This window comes from Ciconia boyciana, chromosome 4, assembly GCF_034638445.1.
Source record: "Ciconia boyciana chromosome 4, ASM3463844v1, whole genome shotgun sequence".
Taxonomy (NCBI): domain Eukaryota; kingdom Metazoa; phylum Chordata; class Aves; order Ciconiiformes; family Ciconiidae; genus Ciconia; species Ciconia boyciana.
The window spans coordinates 24739850-24761969 of NC_132937.1; the positions used below are offsets into that span (position 1 = coordinate 24739850).

Below are 22120 nucleotides of genomic sequence, written 5' to 3' on the forward strand. Positions count from 1 at the left end.
AGGACCTACTAGATAATTCCTGCTTCCAGGCAGGTGTTTATGTAGTAGAATGTAAAAGTTTTTATTATAGTAATAATGCTGACATTTTAGCATGACACATGTAAAATGAGCTGAAGTATGTCTCAGCTTCGGAAGTCTTTATAAGCAACAAACTAATCTTCAGCAAGGTAAACACTCTGACAACATTATCAAAAAACCCAACCCCTCATATCATTAATTCCTGACGTGTCAGACTAAAGAAAACTGTATTAAGGCCATATAACAATTCTTTTTAAAAGCTTTTTTTTTTTTTGCCTTGATGGAGGCTGTTTCAAATGATGGTTTAATTTTGAAGGAAATGAAAACCACCATGGAATAACCATTGTTTAAAACCTGTGCATCTAAGTTGCCTACCATTTTTCAAAAAAGAGAGGAAAGGATTAATACTTGGCAGCTATTTTAAAATAACAAATTTCATTCTGAAGTGATTTTCTAGGCAAACTGAAATTCCAAATGTAATATAATCAGGAGACTGCATTAGGAAAATGTAGTCAGGCTATTAAATAGAATTACTTTATGATAATAACTCTACAGCAGCACATAAGAAAACAGCATTATTTCGATCATTGCTTTGGCATGATATGGCAAATGAATTAGTATGATAAGACAGAGAAAAAAAATCCCTTCTAATCTATGAGTAAACAACATAATCACTTGTTTAGGAAGAATATAAATATATTTTATGAAAAGTATTGTAATATATGTTGTAATTACATGAAGTCAAAACAACGGTGTAACTAAGAATTAAAATAAACTTTTCACAGGATATGATATTTAAAGAAACATTTTGAGGATTTACAGCTGCTTACTAAGCAAACTGTGTAGATCTTCAGAACACAATTTTGGTTTCATTCTAGACTGCAGACCATCCAGGTACACAAGTACAGAACTCCCACTGTTTTCAATTAAATTTAAAACTTCCATAATTTTTTAAAAAAATTATTTAAAAGCTGTATCACGCAAACATTTATTTGTCATACAGTTCAATTTTAATGCATAAAAACGTACTGTATCAGCCTGAAATTTGTCTGATCTGCATAGTTACAGATTATAAATTAGCTTTTGGTTTACTGACTTCTATTACTTTCTCAGAATAAAGTTCAGTAATCTCTTGCTTAGTAAATCCATATTCCAGAAGTATCTCTTCTGTGTGTTCTCCTATAAAAGGATCTCTTTCAAACGATGGAACAGCAGGGGTCCTTGACAGAAGAGGAGCAGGTCTAGGACTTGTCTCTTCCTGATCATTTTTGATAAAAGAACTTCTTTGTTTGTTATGCTGATGTGAGGCAACATCATCAAAGGATAAAACAGGGGTCACACAGGCATCAGTACCATCAAATATGCTGCACCACTCAGCTTGTGTCTTCTGTGCAAATATGGATGCAAATTTTTGCTTCATTTCAGGCCAGTCAGAGAAACTCAACTGACTGGGAAGTTTATCTGAATCTAGGCCAAGACCTGAAAGGAGAAACACAAAGTTTAACTGTAGTATAGCTTAGATGAATTAAAGTGCTGCCCACAACTAAGTATGTTCCCCAAGAAGGTAATGTTTTGCAGGCAGTCCAACACAGCAGAACATACTAACTAAAAGTTGCTTCAAACTTCATTATGATATTTATAATTGAGGGGGAGGGAGCAGAAGAATAAAATGTTCTATTACTTGCAATTAGATTATACTGCATCAGCTACAGCCTTTTAACTAAGTACATATAATAAACATTTGTATAAACATTTCGTAAGAGAAGCAGCTGCCTAGAGATAACATTTTGTCCTGAGAACATTTTCTATAATAGGTATTGTATTCTCTACCTGGCAGCAGCAACACAGAAGTCTGCTGAATGGGTCTTGGACTACAGCAATACTTATCTCATAGAAGCCAGTACATCTTCCAGAGCTGGACATTCAGCAGGCTACAGTGTGTTCAACACAATCGGGTTATTTCTATGCCAGAGATGAGAAGATGGTGTGGATGGATATACCCAGGCTCGATGGGCATCAGGTAGCCCAGCTGCAGGTGCCTGCAGGCTAAATGACCTGCTTCTCAACTCCCTCAGTCCAAATGGACTCCAGCAGTGTTTGCTGCTCTCCCCTCTTCAGCACACTTCCCAGGCTCCAACTCTCCACTGCTGCTCTTTTGGAGAAATGAAACCCATAGCCTTTACACTCACTAACTGCTTAAGAACTCTGCTTCCCAGAAGATCAGTTGCAGGGACCACCTAGGTTTGCAAGACGCACATCCCTTCTGAGACTCAAGAGCAGAAGATGGACACATGGGCTTTGTACTGAAAATGTCCTGAACTAGGCAAGTCCTCGGTCCTTCCCATAACTAAGCACCACCTTCCCTCTCATTGGGGAGTTTACATCTCTCCTGTGCAATCAGTTTCCCATCTCTGTTTCTGTTCTCATGGATTCTGCTCTCTGCACTCCCTACCCTTCCATTCTCCTACTTCAAGGAGATCCAAGAATTGTTATCACTTCTTGTAGAGTTTATCTCAAAAAGGAGGTAAGAAACAGGAAAGAGAAAAGCCAATTAAACCACACTTTCAAAATGGAGATAGTACAAACAGAGGTACAAACAGAGTCTACGATATCAAATAGAAAGCAGAAGTGGTACACTGAAGGCTGTCCAAACAGTCACATCTTGAAATACAGGAGCATGAACATAGCAGGAAAAATTAAGAAAAAGCAGGGATAAGAAATAAGTTAATTTGAGAAATTAGAAAGGCTAGAGAACAACTATCATCATAATGCTTCACAAACAGCAAAAAAAGGGAGCTGCTTGGAAAACAACAGCTCTGTGTAAAAGGCAGAGAAAATGTGGAGTTCTGCAAACATTTAATTTTGAGCATTCTTTGTTATATCTTTGGATATCTGATATCAGATTGATGATTTGCCTTGCAACTGTTAACAGGCTTGGCTACTAGATGCCTGTTTGGAGGTAGAATTTACACAGAATTCCTCTAATCTTTAGATGTAGATAGGCAGAATAAACTTTCTGTATCTTCTATTTCTACAGCTTCCTTAACACTGAGAGGGGTAGACATATAGCTACTGAAACATGCAGGGGAGAAGAAAGGAAGATAATGTCCATTCTTCTGCTCTGTAAATTCTTTCTTTCTGCTCATAATCTCTACTACATGCACTTCTTGGGGCTCATAGGCTCCCCCAAGTTATCACAATATTTAAGAATTTCACTTTTGATCACAAGATTCTTAAATAGTAGCTTTGAAAATTAATACATGCTTTGAAATCTTACTTTGGTACTGCAAAGGAAAACACAGAGAAATTGCCAATCTCCAGACTCAGAAATACAGCCTTGCAGTTGTTCATGTTTAGAAGAAAACACAGTCAAAGACAGAATAAGCATTTTCACATCTTATTAGAGATTCCTGCAGATATCAGGGTAAGTATTACTATAAGGTAAACATCCGTCCTTATCGAGTTACCAAGTCATCTGCACCTTAAAACACTAACTTACAATCTAGTCTTCATAACCATTCATATCATGCTAAAAAAAGATCAGCTGAAGATTACTCAAGCTGGTTGAACATCCATAATTAAATGGAAGCTTTCTAAATTAATTTGATTATTAATCTGCAAAGCATAATACTGAAGATGAACAGTGCTATACAGTTTACTCAAGAACTAAGAGGTGAGGCAAATTTACCTTCCACAATAAGTAAAGCTAAGTAACAACATGCTACCTGAGATTCTGTCTCAATGCACGAAATCTTGTCAATTGCAAACATTGTTTCATAAGTATTTATTTGCTCATGAATTATGTTTTGAGTTCTAGTAGCCAGCCCAACATGAACAGAACTCTATCATTATGCCATTACACAATTATATTTGAAGATCATGCCAGATGGAAAGTTGGCTGAACCTAACCATACATGCTTTAGCAAAATAGAACAATATGCAGAACCTGGAATTTAATATTACATGCTCATTTTCCATTGACCACTGAAGACTTCAACTTTAAATAGCACGAACAGCATTTAAGCACTACAGCTTCTCATTTTCCAGCTTGTGCTAACCATTTGTGGTGCAGACAAACAGAATCACAGCAGGAGCAACTGAGTCAACAAGGAAACAATTACCCAGCACAGAATTGTTTGGGATACCACAGGATGACTGATTTCACCCAGCATAATCAAAAGCCAAGTATCTTTCACACAGAATATCTGGTAAAGCAATCACAACTTGTTTCCAAGTGTTTTTGTTCAAATTTTCGTCTATGGATTTTTGTTTTGAAAAGCCCAGTAACCTACCCTAGTACAGCTTGAAATAACTGTTTTTGAAAAATGAAAAATTAAGTCTCCTTATAGTGACATCGCTTTAAGTCTCCTTTAAATGCCATAGCTTCATTGACATACATCTGCACATCATCTATTAATGCAACAAATTGAAATCTCTATTCCTACAGAACTCCTTAGACAAACAGCAGTAAAACTAGGCACCTATTTCAAGAGAGAGAAAAGAGTAAACTTCATCAGATAAATCAGCAAAGTTGCTTTGGTATGTTGGAAAAAAACTGTTTCTTAGTGTTTCAGCCATACTATTTTAAAAGATTACTTAGGATCGCTAGGAGTGTTTTGTTCAGGATTTTCTTGTTTTAACTTGCTGACTTTCTTTTCAAAATTGTATGCTCATAGCACAGTAATTTTGAAATTATGTCGCCACAACATGACTGAATAGAACCATCGAGTATGGGAATCCTTAATTTTGGCCCAACCACAGCCATAAAGGGTATGCCATTGCTCACTCTCTCTCTAAATATAATTCATTCTCACTCTGAGAGGGAATTGAACTTTAGAATATTCCAAGACAGCAGTGAATTTTCATTGAAGTAACTACTTAATGTTTTTTCTCTGCTCAAAGTTTCTGAAACTAAATAATTTTTTAGAATGTGACAGTTCAGCAAAAGGTTGATCAGGAGCAGAGTACTGCCAGAGCATCGCTGCAAATGCATCCATAGCTGTACTCCAAGTTCACACATTTAATTACCACAATTGCAAATGTTTTGGTGCAGCAAGATTTGTACAAAGTTTAAGGCTTATCATGACAAGTAAATTCAAGTAAAACTGAACGTTACGTGTAACTGAGGGTGTCTAAAATGTAATAAGGAAAAGGCAGAGAAAAAAGTTTGTCCACTTTGCATGTCTTAATAAAAACGTTGTATTGAATTCACTACATTAGCAGATTTTTAATACAGTACACAATACTTTACAGTCACAAAACGGAGAGTCCTGTGGAAATCCTTCATAATGATGTAAACTATGTTTTTCAAGTGCTTCCTAATTTTTTCCTTTGTTTTAAATTGATACTCCTACCTTGCGTGACTTCTAAGTAGTATAAAGAGTACTACCAAATATATGTTCAGAACTTTAGTGACTGTTAGTGCTTTTCACATCAATGTACACTGACACTAAGTTCACCTTATGTAACCGAGTTTACACCACATGATAATGCAGAATCGAACCTTTACTCTCACCTGATACTCAAAATTTACTGTGTTCTGCATGCCTCTTGTAGCCTGGCTACAGCAATACTAAGCACATATTGTTAAAAATCAAGAGAAACCTGCAGAAGCAATTTACAGGTCAGTTGGAAGACATTCTGTCTCTTTCTGTCAAAACACTCAGACTTAACATTAGTAGCACATGTTTCTTACATCAGATTTTTCATAAGATGCAAAGGCATTTTAGTTATTTATTGGCTGACTTCTGTAGTAATAAAATTAATATACGCAAAAGGATTACAGCATGTTTGTTAACAGCAAATAGTCTATAGTGAGCCCAGAATACAACTCCTAGTACTACAGCTACTACAGCAATTATTTACCATGTCTATTTTATATAGCTTCAGTTTCTCATATAACCTTTTTTAAAAAAAATTCATAAATTTGTGGTAAGCAGAAATTTAATTTTCCCTGCCAAGCATGATCTACAAAGCCAACAATCTTCTCAAACTAAGATGCTCTATTTTCTCAAACTTAGTTAGTTTCCCTCTGCAGACCCCTTAAGAACTTTCCTCGCCAAGTCATTAATTGCACTCTGGTCCAGCACTGGGTTCCTAATTCTGCAAGGAAACACTGAAGTGAACCAAAACCAAAAGGAAATTAGTTTCACTTTGGGTACCTAGAATTCTGTGAGCAGTGATAAATGGTTCAGAAATCATGTTCCTTTCTCAATTCCACAATCTTTAAATCTCCAACTGTTACATCTGCAACACCCATATCCTTGTGTTCTCATTATATAGGAGTGGCAAAAGTAACCTACTCTCTGAATATGGACAGAGACACATAAAGTGGCTTTTGAATATATTTTATCTGGAACAGCACCAAATTGCTCACCAGCAGAACTGACCAGAATTATGGAAAAAAAGTATGAAATAAAATTATGGAAATTGTAACTGGAACATACCATTTTAAAACTACTTCAAAGCAGGGAACTAATGCCTGGAACAGACGACTCGGCCTAAGTCAAAGCTCTGCGGGTTTGTGCAAGATCAGTACAATTCTCACAAGCAGCTTTTTCTTCCCTATAACGTTCAGAGGCTTAAATTCTGAACTGAATTTCTGCAACAGATATCCCATAAAGGAAAAAATCCCTAAGCCACGAGAAGGATCTGCTGTTCTAATTTAGTACATTATTGCTTCAGAAAGCTTGCAACCATAACTACTGAGGGGGATAAATATTTGCTATGTGAAAATCTGAACAATTCGTAATATACACCTAAAATCCAATGAAGAAAGACCACTTCTTTTAAATGCAATATTGTGAAAAATCTTGAGTTTAGTCTCATACTTTAAACAACACACTTCTACAAAATAAACAAAGAAAAATTATTGACTGTAAACAAGCAAAGATTGTGATACAATAAAAGGCAAAAAGCAAAATTTCCTTAGGAGACTGCAGTCTGTATGCTGGATTTTTGAAATATGACAGAAACAGACTGAAACACAGGCACAGCTGTGACTGCAGTTGCTGTCTACTTACAAATGGACACACCAGTTCTTTATTGCTGGAATAACTATTTTCGAAACTTCAGCTGTTAAAATCAAGACATTTCTGTGCATTGTAAGCATAAGGAATACTTTCAAACATGAAAATAAAGTTGTCCAATGTGGGTGCCCCAATACAGGCAGATGAATTCATAGTTGCTGGTCCAACTTTATGCTCTAAATTTCTGAGAAACAACTAAGAGGAAAACAGAGAATGTTAACATTTTCCTCAGTAAAGAGTTATCTAAATAGGACAGAGACCAATCAGCGATCATGTTATATTGCCTGATGACTGGATTCATCCATCAGAGGCTTATTTCTAGATAAGCTGGCTGGCTGGTTGAGGGAGAAAAGCCTGAGTCTTGCCCTGTAGGAATGGTCAACACAAGAAGGCTGGAGTGTCCAGCAAAGGTTCACTGAGAAGAAGAGTGTCAAACAAGACCAGATTCCATTACAGAATTTGTTTTCTTTTTGAACAAATACAGATTCCATCCCACTCCTGTAGTAAGTGCTATTCAACTTAATCTCTAGAGAAGAATAAAATACTGCAGCCATGAATACTGCAGCCCAGTGTTTGATCATTTAAGCCAAACAGATAGGTATTTGAGTAAGCAGTTTTATTATTTTCTTTTTTCCTTTGTATTTAATACAGGCATTCTCCCTGAAGACATATATTGGAATTCCAAATTCCCTAACTTCCAGAGCAAGGGCTTACATTTTGCTTTGATACAGTTTTATATTTATTTTTGTTCTCCAACTCCATTTCTTGCAAGCAAAAAATGAGAATAACATTTCAAAGAACTGCAAAGTGTAGAATAATCAACTATGCTGTCTTTTTCAAGATCAAGTAGCTTAGAACTGGAGTTAGCAAACAAGTTGTTCTCAGGACAATGAGGGACAAAGTACCAGCTTCTTCAGCCAAGAATATGGCTCTTCCAAACTTGACATCTGATCTGGGGGCAGCACATAATGCTGGACATACCCCTGAGTCACTCCAGGAGACTGCCTTATGCATTTCATGTATCAGCATGTACAATTGCACAGCCCTTTTTAAAATACACAGAGAAGCAGCCATTTACAACCACAGAGGTGCAAGAACTTTGGTAGCACCACAGGTTGCAAGAGAACAAAGCCAAAGTGTACAGAACAAGATCTCTCTCTGGGATCCTGCTCACCAAAGGCATACCCCATCTTACAACTTCATACCTTCATTTCATCCTACCATGCTCCTGAATTTCAAAAACTCCTGGAAGTGCAGGCCCTGGCACTGACTACTCTTGTTAGCACAATGTAGCTGATTGGGGCTGAGCTGGCAGTAACTGCCTGTGAGAGGAACTGTCACGGTTTAAACCCACCCAGCAACTAAGGACCACATAGCTGCTCACTCACTCCCCTTCCTCCCAGTGGGAGGGAGGAGAATTGGAAGGGTAAAGTGAGAAAGAAACTCATGGGTAGAGATAAAACCAGTTCAATAAGTACACGCAAATAACAATAATTTAAAAAACTGTAAGGAAAAGAGGGGAAAAAATAACAAAGGGAGAGAAAAATAACACCCAAGAAAGACAAGTGATGCAAATGAAAACAATTGCTGACCATCAACTGACCGATGCCCAGCCACTCCCCAAGCAGTGGCCCACCAACCTCTCCCCCAGCCTTTATTGCTGAGCATGACGCCTTACAGTACAGAATATCCCTTTGGTCAGTTGGGGTCAGCTGTCCCAGCTGTGTCCCCTCCCAACTTCTTGTGCACCCCCAGCCTACTCGCTGGTGAGGTGGGGTGAGAAGCATAAAAATCCTTGATGCTGTGTAAGCACTGCTCAGCAGTAACTGAAACATCCCTGTGTTATCAACACTGTTTTCAGCACAAATCCCAAATATAGCCCCCTACAAGCTACTATGAAGAAACTTAACTCTATCCCAGCTAAAACTGGTATAGGTATGCATGCTACAATTCAAGGAATAATCAGTGGGGACAGACTGAGCAAGCATAAGGAGCTACTCCAATCAGCCACCCTCAATCAGCAAAGATTTACCACATGTAAGTCATGCACATACAAGTGGTTCACAGGACACTGGGTACATCCACTTTAGGTATATCCTTTGTTGGTATTCCTTCTACTCATTAAGCAAAACTGAAAACAGATTGAGAACTTTTTATATACTTGATATTCAGAATAATGGAAAGACAATAAATACCAAATTCATTTGTAGTTTTTTTATATTTTCATAAGTTCTATATGGAAAGCATAGCAATCTAGCAAAGGAGCACAACAGAAGAAATTATTTTTAAATTAAAAAAACAGTAAGAAGCTAAGAGCACAACTGATCAAAAGCCTGAAGCACACAAACAGTTCAAAGGTAAAGAGGTGCCTGCAAATTTCTGTTCTAACTTCACACAATTATTTTGCATGATCCATTCTAATTTTTCAAACAGATAAATCTTATTTTGCATGATCCATTCTAACTTTTCAAACAGATAAATCATATTTTATAGTCATATTTAAAGAGTCCTCAATAAAATATAAAAATTATACCCATAGCTGGACACTAAAAGCGCTCTGAAATTGTGTGGTGGAAATTAATTTATAAGGCTGACTTTGCTTCTAGAAGAATTCCGTTCTATCAAGAAATATTATGAATTACTTCCACTGAACAGTCATTTCTGAAACAATTTAAATAGTTTCTTTTTAAAAAAAATTAGAACACAAATAACTGAAATTGCTTGACATTTTATTTGCAATACCAAAGAATTAGGTCTCCTTTTTAAAGTATATTCACAATCCCTTGAAAAAAGTGGTTTCCAAAAATAGTTTAGTGCTCCAGCCACATCACAGACTACCATTACCATAAGTACAGAAGAAAACCTGTAGTTTAAGTGTAGTTTCTGAGGGTAAGGTGAAGAAGGGATGAAAAAGAAAGACATCAATTGCTAGGAGAAGAAAGTCAACTACACTGCTACACTACTATCCAATTAGTTTCAAGAAGTGTTTGGTTTTTACAAAGCAATCAACATAACCAATGCCATGAATCAATGTCAAGTATTAAAGAATTCATTCAATCATGTTTTGCTGATGTGAAACAACTGCTCCAAGCTACTTACCCTTTATTAACTGCTCATAGAATTGAGGCTCAATGGCACCAACAGCCATGAATTTTCCATCGGCGGTCTTGTAGGTTTCATAAAAAGGTGCACCGCTATCTAGCAGGTTCTCACCTCGAGGTCTGTTCCAAAGTCCCAAATTTTGTGATTTCCACAGGAAAGAACTTAGGTATGCTACTCCTTCTACCTTGAAGATTTACAGGAAAAAGTAACAGCTTCAGTAAATTAGTTGGCATGTTACCTTAATTCTACATGAAACAAAACAGCAAAAACCTACTACCAGTTCTGTCCTTTGTTGAGATTTTTAATGACAAAGTCTCTGCTAAGCAGTTTAATGTCTTAAAATTTTCAATTACTGTTTATATTGCATATGTGAAATCATCTAGAATTAGAGAATAAGAAGGAGCATAAATGTAATGCAGCTTCAGATGGATAACACACTTTCAATGCACAAAGTTTCCTCATTTAGCAAGTTTATAATCATTAGGAGCTCACATAGAGACTGTAAGTAATTTTAGGTGATGGGACAAGCTTCTTGGCTCTATAGAACATTAAGTATCTGACAGCCATCAAGCCTTCTAAACCTCTGGAAATCAAGATGCCTATACCAGTCTTGTAAGTATCAAATTTTTACCTCAACATTAACTTCTTTGAATTTACTGATTACAAAACTGCTATTTTTAGAAGAAAACTGGAAGGAAATCAAAGGTTAGAGCTCTCTTATACCATGAGAACTGGGAAGCTCATCTTCATCACTAAGTTAAAACAAAAATTATTCTCCCACTCTCATCACTGGCAGGTACATAGACGTAGCAAGGTAATCTCTAAATAGGCAAGCGTCTGATGAATATAGCATTAGAAAACATGATTAATCCTGTTCCAGCTTGCTCCTTAAAATTTTGGTTAGGTGGATTACAACCAGATGAAAATTCAGTTTGTTCAGCCTTTCAGTAATTATCAAGCTTGTGCTAGTCTTTCCAAGCAAAATCACATCCTACAGTTTTGCTCACCAGCAGAATCCATTTTCTTCCAACTGCATTAGAAAAAACTGTAAGAGAAGATGAGGCAGTAACAGTATATGGCCAGAAACATTCCAGCGGAACAGAGAAAAACCTAAGCTGTATCATTTTGATTCATGCATTTTCAGCTGTGTAAAATTAACCTAATATTGTCTATAGCAAAAGCACAAAGATTGTACCAAAATAAAGAGCTACTGAATTTTCAAATGGAAAGATCTATTAGTTTCTACCTTTCTAAGCAAGAACTTAAAACATGCAAATCTTTGAAGTATGCAGTCATGAAGACTTCTTCGCTTAATGTGCATTACTTGGCCTCTTTCTCAAGAACCTGCCACAAGGACAGGAATACTTCTGCCCTACTTGTCACATGTTAAAGTTAATTAAAGTACTTTAATATGAGAAAATACTGTATACCTTCATTTACATGTTTGCAAAATGATTGCAAGGATATCAAAATAGTGTTTGTTTTACTAATGATCTGATCTTGCACTGCTCAGATTAAGAAAAAACCCACAAAAAACATTGGAAGTAAGGATAATACTAGGTGGGGATAATACCAGAATAAGCTCTAACTACAAATTAGATTTTGGTGCTGATGGAACTACTTACAGTGCTACCTACATACAGTGCTACTTACCCTGGAAACACTTAAAATAAAATAGCAAATCTGTTTTGGACTAGTATAGGGACTTCAGAAATATCCCTGGCTGGGAAACTGGACAGCTAGCTTCTGCCCAAGGCCCGCTGCAACTCAGAGACAAGTAAAAAGGTGTCTAACATCTGCACCAAACCTCCAAAGGCATGCTCAAGTAAAACCACACACACACTAATGTGGCCACCTTCTTTTAAAACATGAAAAGGACAACATGGGGAGACTCGACTTAAGCCTAATTTCAGAATGATTACAGTGAATTATGTGTTTCACTGAATGGCTCCCTCATGCTAAAAGCATCAGCAGTCTCTGAAGCAGGGACAAGAATCCAGAGGCACCACCCCGCTGGGTGACCTGTCTGCTCTGCAAGTCTTCTGTTCCTTCTGCAGAGTGAAGCAGTTCAAACAAAACTAAGAATGAATCCACACCAACCTAATCTTTATCCTCGTGAACTGATGAATGCCTCTCAGCCTCCAGGCTGAGAAAAACCTGGAACCCTAGTCTTCCGTTGGACAGCTAAATGCTCTTGCCATGAGACTACTATGCAAGTGATCATTACCACAATCCTCTTCTGTGGCTGTCGTCTCCCAAAGAGTGAATCATGCTTGGTCAGATGCCTACCATCAGCAGAAGGCTCTGTGTCTGAATTTGGAGTGAACCTAAAGTGTGGCCCTGACTCACACGCCTCTATTCCAGTATGGTACAAGAGTGCAGACGTACAATTGTGCCTACCGTATCGTATCGCGGTGTCCTCTCCACATCCTACTTAGCACATGGGAACTATCAGGCTCACTGTAAGATACCTACGATCCCTATAGAGTCAATGAGAAGAGACAGCAACTAACATTAATCAATTCAGACCAGCCATTTAATTTTCTGAGGTAGACAGCTGAAATGCAGGACCCAGTGTGTACTTTCTACACAGCGCAACAGTAGCACTGGACACTGTGAACAGGTGATGCAAATCTAGCCCTTGGCCTGATCCTCTCTACCCTCTTTTTTTATCAGTTTAGTTTCACTAACTGGAGGAGTTCCTCATGTGTACATTACTGATCTTAAGAATGCTCGCAAGCCATTTTGCAGCTTTCAGGATAGTAATTAGAAATAAAAACAACAAATCCTTCCATCACAAAAATTCTGATGTCAATCTAGAATTACTAACCTCAAAGACAAGAAATAATGAATTTTTTTAGATTACTTCAGAAAAATAGACATTGCAATAAAAGGAAAAAACAAACAAGTTGTCAGTAAAACAATCCATGAAGGAAGATGAGAACTTTATAAAAGTAATCCTGAGGACACAAAGCTGCTAAAAAAGAAATCCATTTTCCCTCTTCTACCATAAAAAATTCCACCATGTGTCAGAGTCGTTAGCATATTCAGACTACCTAAACTGTACAACAACTTAAATAACAGGCCTATTAAAGAAAAAAGAATGTTAAAATGAAGTGAGAGCCGAAAGGCTGCAGTATTGTGATTTTAAAAATATCTACTTCCATGAAACAAACTTAGATACAAAACCAGGCTCATCAACCCAGTCTATTTAACAGTCTTTGCTGTTGATAATGTATGTACGTTTTTCATCAACCGTCTCACTGAAAGTCTGTTCAAGTGAAAGGAACATAACAAAATGCCAGGTAAAGCACATCCAGTGATACTGGACAATATTTCATCCATTTCACAGGACACCAGCAACATCAGCAGGGAACCTTAAATTCCACAATTATAATGAGACAAAAAAACATTGAAAGAGAAAAGTTTTGAGGGCTTAAAAAAACCCTACAAAAAACTACAACACATTCCATTCCCAATGAGCCAGAGATCTCATTAGGACATTAGTGGACTTACATTGATTCTTCTCTTAACAAATTCTTTTAATGACTTAAAGTACCAATAGTGAAATTTCACTTAAAGTGAAAATAAGGTAATACTCCAAACTAAAAGAAATAACTTTTTAAATATTTGAAGACTTGTCACAATTCTCCAGAGTTTTTGCTTCACAAATATACAAACCCCTTCAATTTTCTTTTGTAGGTCATGTTTTTAGACTCACATCATTTTTGTTGTGTTTCTCGGACTTCCTCAAATTGGTCTTTTTTTTTTTTTTTTTGAAATATAATGGCCAGCATCAGAAACAGTATTTTCCTAAGGCCTTATAAATTTTGAATAGATTAGAAAAATTACTTCAGAAACTTTGCTGGCTCTATTTCCTGTTTATACATCCTAATACAGAGTGTGTGTGTGTTTTTCACAACAGCATGATATTGTTGACTCATGTTCAGCTTGTGACTACTACAAACCCCCAGGATTGTACTTTAGCCAATTGTTCTCATACTGCATTTGTGCAGCTAATTGTTTCTGCCTAAGAGAACTTCAGAACAGTGGTCTCTGTGAATTTAAGCCAATTTTTTTCAGGTCATTTCTCCAATTTGAAAAGGTCATTTTCGATTCTAATCCAAGTGTCCAACATACTTGTAGTTCTTCCCACATGCATATCATCTGTAAATTTACTAAACACAGTCACTCATCCATCATTCAGCTTATTGGGGAAAACACTGAAAAACAACAACAGACGTCTGTGGAACTCCAGCTGGTAAGTTTTTCATTTTGACAATCAACTACTAATAATTATTGTCAGGGTAAAAACATTAGACCAGTTTGTGAGAGACTGAGAGAGTTATGTGTGTCAAACATTGTGGCGACACGAGGTGCTATTTGCATGGTGACAGCAGGTCCGCCAGAGCGGGACGTGGAGGATGTGGAGAGCACATTGGAGGATGCGCGGTTCCAGGTTCCGACAGATCTTACCACATACGACCAGAGGTCACACATAGTTTACCTGAGGAAGACCTGGTAAGCCATAGTTTACCTGCTTGTGACCACCTGAGAGGCCCCTCGCAACCACCACCCTCCGCAACCACCACCCTCCACCAGTGCCTGCGCAGAAGATTGAGAACTTCCTAGAACAAGAACCATGTAAGTCTTCAAGGGACATAACTGGAGGCAGGGATTAGTTTATAGAAGACACGCCCTCCAGGGAACCATGCACGCGCCCACCACTGGAGGATGCCACGCCTGTCATCGTGGGATCCAAGGGTGGTGATACCTTTTCTTTCTCCATCCTCCTCTCTCCTCCTTTCTTTTTCCCGCTTCTCTCTTCCTCTACTCTTCCAGTATATGTAAGTTTGGGATAAATTGTGACAGGTTGCCCAGAAAATAGCTCCGTTGCCAAATCACCTCTGTTCGTTCATTGAGCTTGCCCGTTTATTAAGTCTGCCCGTTTGTTGAACTTGCCAGTTAATAAAGTTGCTGGTCAGACTGTTCCTCTGAGTCATTGTCGTGACTCTACCGGCCCCACAGCTCTGCCGAGCAGAGATTGGCCTTTGTCGGTACGCAAACCCTCAGAGAATCAAAAAGATTCACCCATCTTGCAACCCACCGAGTGGGACAAGACACCGTTTTCCACTAATTCCATAGAATTTTCATCTAGACCATAAAGCTGTGGCCTGCTTCTACAAATGTCTTGTGAATTTGCCAAAAACTTACTCGAGTCAAGATTGCTAACATCTCTTGCTATTCTCCTACCTTCAAGACCTCTTCAACAAAGGGATTTTTTTCAATTAATGTAATTTTTTTCAGTTCATATTTAAGTCCAAGTCATAGCCTTCAATGTATCATAACACCTCAAAGGGAGGTCAAATTTTAACTGCAACGCTCTTTAAAAAGAAAAACATAGAAACAGAGAGACAGAGAGAGAAAAAACACTTGCAGATAATACAGGCTTCAAGGATAAATGTAAATACGTATTCTTCCTCTGTGTGTAAGTGGGTGGCCTTGCAGTGAAAAATTCCATAGTATTCATTATTAAGCTAATTTAGCCTTTCATTTATTTTACGGCACATTAACACAAAGTGTTTGAAATTGACTTCTTGGCAATAATCCATGGCAGTGTAATTACTCGAGGGAACAGTGCTTCTAGTAAAACATGACCTGTCACAAATTCATAAGCAGATGTATCTTGGATAAAGCTAATGCAATTCTTTATTTTATTAGGATCATCATTTTTGCTGTTATGCATGATATTAATTGTTTATTATACACCCTATTTCCATAAACCAAACTTACTCGTCAAATATATACAGCTAATATTTTGTGAGGAAGGCAGACAAGTAAAAGGAAAGATAGGGAACAGCATAGCAGGAAAGCTGCAGTATGTGTCCCATGTCATAAGGATGTTATGGCAACAGTGATATGTGGAAACTGCTTGCAGGTGAAGAAATGGTCATTTTATGAGATTACTTACTTTCCCTTCCCAAGTTCTCAATTTTAAACTTTACGAATAGCTCCAATTTCCTCCCTTTTACAGACCTAGAGTAGGAAAAAACCCAAACAAGCAAACCTAAGAAACCTCACCTTTCTCGAGACCAAACTTACCATACTTGCATCAATGACCTGCCCTTTGCCAGATTTGGTACGTTCATAAAGGGCTGTAATAATGCCCATTGCACACATGACACCTCCACCAGCAAAATCAGCCAGAAGATTTATTGGTGCATAAGGATTTTCATTTTTTCTACCCAGCTTTGACAGCACACCTGACAGTAGAACAAACAAAGCAAACGCAAGTATAAAATTAATTATAAACATTCATTTCTACATTTCTACATTTCAAGTTTCATTCATTTTAATCTGTGCAAATAAACAAAGGCTAAAGCAAACTTCTATCAACAGTTTTCAGTCTCTACTTGGCTGTGCCTTAGCAAATAGTTACTCTTTAATTCACAAGACAATAGAATATCTGAAATCATGTTAGTGAAGATGCATTTAATTAAAGAGATTAATAAAAGTCTCACAGATAAACCATTAATAATTTGTCTATATAGGGACAAAATTTTATTAAAAAAAAATTGCGTGCAATAATTCTGTATTAGTACTTTGTACATGCGTAGAACCTCCCCCCTGAGAATTCAACAGGCATTATGAGCATGTCTCAAAGCAACTTTGGTAAATTTCTCTTCTTTGAATCTTTTAAAGTAAAAATGCAGATGTATAGTCTTCCGTGCAAATAACCCATAGATTAATAATCATAACAAAGCATTTCACACCAACAACTGCACTTCAGTCCTATCCTCCCTCTTCAACTACCTTTGGAAAAAAAAAGGTTGCATATAAGAGGAACAGGTGAGTAACTCAGAAAGGTTAACTCTGATTGCATGCCACGTAGACACAGGGAACCTATGTTTATGCCAGAAATTATGCAGAAATGAAAGGGAATAGAGCAAAGGCTAAGCCAGTTTACTTCAGGCAGAGCTTTGAATCTGCTAGCATTTATCTGCCATCCTGAACAACCTCTTTACTGTCACCTTACTCTTTGAAGTTCCATCATAGCAATTCCCTTTGGGCAAGCAAGAAACTGCAGTATGATCGTCTCTTTCCTATGCCTGTAGCCTAAGGTCTGAGACTTGCAACATACACGGTCAAAATTTCCTGAGAACTGCATGATTCTGATGCACTGTTTAGTTAGCTAATGGTCTAATGCAATTCCTAAGTGCAAGCAACTGAGTGCACAGTATAAAGACGTTTCCAAAGCCTGTAGTGCAAGCATAAAGCCCTGTCGCTCACTTTTACCAGTCTGAAGGTCATCACAGGCACCAGCAGATTAACCTATTAACTTATATCTGGAGTTTCTAATGCAAGCCATTTTTAGTTAAAGAAAGCCAAAGCTCATCAGGAAAATAGTCAGGATAGGAGATCTCATTTTTGAGGAATGATACCTCCCAAACATGTTGTCCTATTTCCTTTAAATAGGTAGAAAAAGGTGACCTGTGACATTTCAAACAAAATGATTTAATTTTAGGAAGACAGCAGTAACCAAAATACTACTGATTAAATCAGCTCCAGACAAAAAACCACTTATTTTTGTAAACAGAAAGTACTACAATCTAAGGTAGTGATGGACTACACTGTTTCTGTACTGACTCTTTCCCTACGCTAATAACAAATAAAAATATCATAATACTTTGAAATCATCTGGACATGAAGTCAAAAGTGTTTCAGACGAGGCATTCTTTCTTTACTTTTTTTTTATTCTCTGACAACCTTACATAATGAGAGAATACTGAACCCATCCCTAAAAAAACTTAATTCCCCAACACAATGACTCCCCATAGTACAGGGACTCAGGGAGTCAGTACAGGGGGTACAGTACAGTGGTACAGGATCACCACATTTGCAGTACCTCTGCTCTGGCCCTTTGCTGGGGCTAAAAGAAATGCTTTATCCAGTGGGAAGCCAAGAAATTTTGGGCCACTTTCTCTCCTCCCTCACAGGCTGGGAGAAGCAGCAGAGACAGCAGCAGTTTGAAGAGCAGTAGGTGCAGCCATGCATGACACACTGACTGCTACTGCCAGAGTTGGGTAGTTTTGTTATTGTTTGTTACTGCATACTTGTAGAAACATGACACCTAAAAAGAGCATAGTCTACAACACCTTAAGGAAACATAGTATTGCTACTTTATTTTAAGCCTACTTTCCTTTCTGTTGGTATCAATGGAGAGATATTTACAGCAGAAAAGCACAAGAGCTCAAATGTCTTAGGCTGCCTAGTTTTTCTTCACTCAAAAAAAAGCTGCTCACAAACACACAGAATAACCTGCAGCCCTTTCAGGATTATAGGCATACAGATTTTATAGGAGAGAGGCCCTGAAGAAACACAAAAATGCACAAAAATTTCAGTCCTCTCTTCAAAGAGAAAAATTTTATTCAGATAAAATAGCACAAAAGAAAGAAAATACTGCACAGCCTGAGAAGGCATGCTGATCCAGCCTAACAGCTCACTGCTGCTGCCAAAACGAACAGCCTGTCCAGCCCATGTTTCCTCCTTTCTTGTGCTGACTTTTTATGTTTGTTGGATCCCTTAATGAACTGCTTCAGCTCAATAACCTGGCAGAAAAACATCCTCATTTCTCCTGGCCAGTTTTTGACTTGTGAGGGAGCTTACAGAGGGATTAAGCAAGTGCCAGAGCTGACTAGAGAGAAAGGAGCGGAGAGAAGCACACAGAAAGAGAAGGAAACCCTCCTTTCACTGACAGAGACCCTTCAGATCTGCTCAGCTGTTTCATCAGACTGCACCTCACGTAGTTTGAGCAATCTACAAATAACCTTTCAATAAATTCTTGGGTCTTGATTTAAGGGAAAAAACCTTATTTGACAGAGAATTTTACAGCCTACCTGATAAAGCCAAATAATTGATGTCATGACCTGCAGACCTGGCATATTTTCCTGTCTGGCCAAATCCAGTAAGTCTAGCATAGATGAGTCTGGGATTCTCCTGTAGAAGGACCTCTGGACCAAGCCCAAGTTTTTCCATAACACCTGAAAAAGACAAAGGCACGGAATCCTAATTCACGTTTATTTTTAATAAAACTCAAAATATACATGTTCAAAGTTAAATTATACAACAACAGAACTGAATTGCAATTTACGAAGTAATACATTTTAATTCAGTATCCATATTACAATGTGAACAGCCACAATGTTATAGATTACCAACATACTGCATACATTTTGAATACAAGCCAATTAAGTGGAAATTAAACTTTAGGGTCCTTTTTCTTCAGCTTTTTTTCCTGTTTTACTTCCCCAAAAGATTGCCAGACAGCTTGCTGTAATCCATATACTGCTGAATGAGAGAAAAAACTACCAAAGGCTTGTGAGAGAGAGAGAGAGAGAGAGAGAGAGAGAGAGCAAACTCTTATGTTTTCCACATTAAAATGACCTGAAATTGCTTCCATCTTTCACTGGAATATACTTTCCTGACCATATGAGCCTCTCAGTACCCCAACGTATTCCTGTATCTTTCAACTCACTGATGTGAATGGACCATGCCACTATTCCACAAATGATTTGCAACAACTGCACAAAAGAAAATGTGTTCTTTTGTAATGCAGAGAATAAGGAACTTTCAGAAATCAGTAAAATGTACGTTTGGTCAGCATGGGTTTACAGTAATCAAGGCTAAAATTTTGATCTTGCAGTTCTAAAATAGTTCTTTCAAAAGAAGCAAATTCAAGTTGCAAATAAATGACAGATTTTTACTGGCTCAGTGTAGCTTGGTCAGACTATGCCCTATAATCTATGCTGGCACTGCAGGGAGACACATTTTGGAGGGGAAGGGATAACATAACTTCAATGCCTATTCTGCTCCAGAATCTATTACCGTAACTTGTTTCCCAGACTAGTCCATAATATTACTAAATCTTCAAATTCCTTAAGATCTATTTCTATTGTATTACTTACTGGGCAGTGGCCAGTGATTAATGCCAAGGAGAAAGTGGTGAAATTTAGTAAAGAGCAAGATTTTCAAAAGCACAAGTGAGAACCGGGTGCCAAATAACCCCTGGTGTGACACTCATTGTCAGAAGGTCAATGGTACATGTGTGTTTAAAGAAACTCTCCTGCCACTTGGGCCCTCATCTTCTCATTGGTTCACACCAGCTTCATGCTGGATCACAGATTTGCCTAGTTCAGTTACAGGCCCATAAAACCTAATGTCTAGTTACAAAATGACCTGCATTTCCAGATTTAAAAAAAAAAAAAAAAAAAAACCAAGTGCCTATAAAACCAAAGAAAATAGAAATTTCCATGGTAAGAAAAAAAAATCCCACTAAAAAATAGGAAACTAGCTACAATGAAAAATGTAATTTAATGTCTTAATTTTGTTTGCACAGCTTCTGAAGCACAAAAGAAAAACTTCTTCAGGTAAAAAACATCACAATCATAAAACCCTGTTTTCAGAATGAAAAGCATTATCCGTAACACAGGATAGGTAAGCCTGTTTATGATGTGTGACGTTTAACTGATATGGCCTTCTATTTCTAAACTGACTGCAGAAAACCCAAAACAATTCAACTAGCTCCTCACTGAAGCATGATCACAGAATCACAGAATGGTTTGGCCTGGAAGAGACCTTTTAAAGGTCATCTAGTCCAACCTCCCTGCAGCGAGCAGGGACGTCTTCAACTAGATCAGGTTGCTCAGAGCCCCGTCCAGCCTGAACTTGATGATACTCTTCATAATAGAACAGCGTCCTCAAGGAACAGCAAGGATACTGAAATAGCCCACGCATGAGCATCAGATGAGCGCCTGTGTATGGTTCATGAACAAAGACAGCATTTTAGATCTGCTGTCTTCAGGAAAATCATAAGCTCTGAGACTTAGACCACTATCTGCTACGTCTTACCCGCATGCTAATCTTACTGAGTTGAACTGTTGAGTTGTTGAACTGCGAGTTGAACTGTATCAGCAGCCCTGAAATGACTTTCCATCAGCAGGACTGATGCCCAAGCTCATGCATGACTCCTGCTCAGACGTTCTCTGCTGCGGTCAAGAACTATTTGTTCAGCGTCTCAGCCAGTGAGGCAAGGCCCTGGCTGAGCACCGTCCACGGCTTCTTCCCTGTGGCGCTGCGGGGTTGCTGCGCTTCACAAACCCCACAGCATTTTTCACCCAGTCACACGAAATAAACCCCCAGGAGCCGCCTCCCTCCCACTTCCCAGTATGCATTTCCAGAGGTCACAGACAGGAGTCCGCTGAGCACCGCACCCCATGGCCGCTTAACTGCCACGCACCCGACCTCCCGCTTACACCACACTGCCTCCGTGAGGCTGTGCCTCCCATGCCCCAGCCGCACCGCTCCCCCAGCCCTACCCCGGTGCCCCCAAGGCCGCCCCCGCCTCACCGTGGCGGAAGGGCTCGATGAGCACGTCCGCCCCGCAGCACAGCCGCCTCAGCACCGCCGCGCCCGGGGCTCGCTTGAGGTCGAGCGCCAAGGAGCGCTTGCCGCGGCCCTGCACGTCGGTGGCCACGGCGGAGCGGGGCGTCCGGTCCACCCGCACCACCTGGGCCCCGAAGTCGGCGAGGATCATGCCGCAGAGCGGGGCCGGCGCCAGGCCGGCCAGCTCCACCACCCGCACCCCTCGCAGCGCCATGGCAGCCGCCGCCTGCCGAGCGCCGAGACATCGATCCCAGCCACGGCCTTAACGGCCGACCGCGCCGAGGCGGTTCCGCTGACGGGCTCGGCGGTCCCCGCTCCCAGAAGTGTCCCGGGAGGAGCCGGCTGAGCCACGCACGCCGGTCCCCTTTTACGCGGCTTTACTCTCCGGCGCCTGAGGAGGCTGCTGCGGCCCCTCCCCTGTGGCAGCGGCCTGTGTTTCCTCCCGGTCCCCCGCGGCTGCGTCTCCTGAGCGCCGGACTTGCCCGTGTTACACCGAGGGTCGCTCCGGCTCCCTTCCGCAGCCGGGTTTT

General features: G+C 39.1%; 1 protein-coding gene across 1 annotated transcript; it reads right to left on the minus strand.

Annotated features, from left to right (window-relative positions):
- Positions 1-604: 604 nt before the first annotated feature.
- AMACR (alpha-methylacyl-CoA racemase) lies at positions 605-22090 on the minus strand. The gene is made up of 5 exons (XM_072860080.1): positions 21555-22090; positions 19046-19189; positions 16251-16411; positions 10146-10332; positions 605-1497 (listed from the first exon to the last, which is right to left on the minus strand). The coding sequence occupies exons 1-5, from the start codon at positions 21802-21804 to the stop codon at positions 1088-1090; spliced, it is 1152 nt and encodes a 383-aa protein (XP_072716181.1). The 5' UTR covers positions 21805-22090; the 3' UTR covers positions 605-1087.
- Positions 22091-22120: the final 30 nt, after the last annotated feature.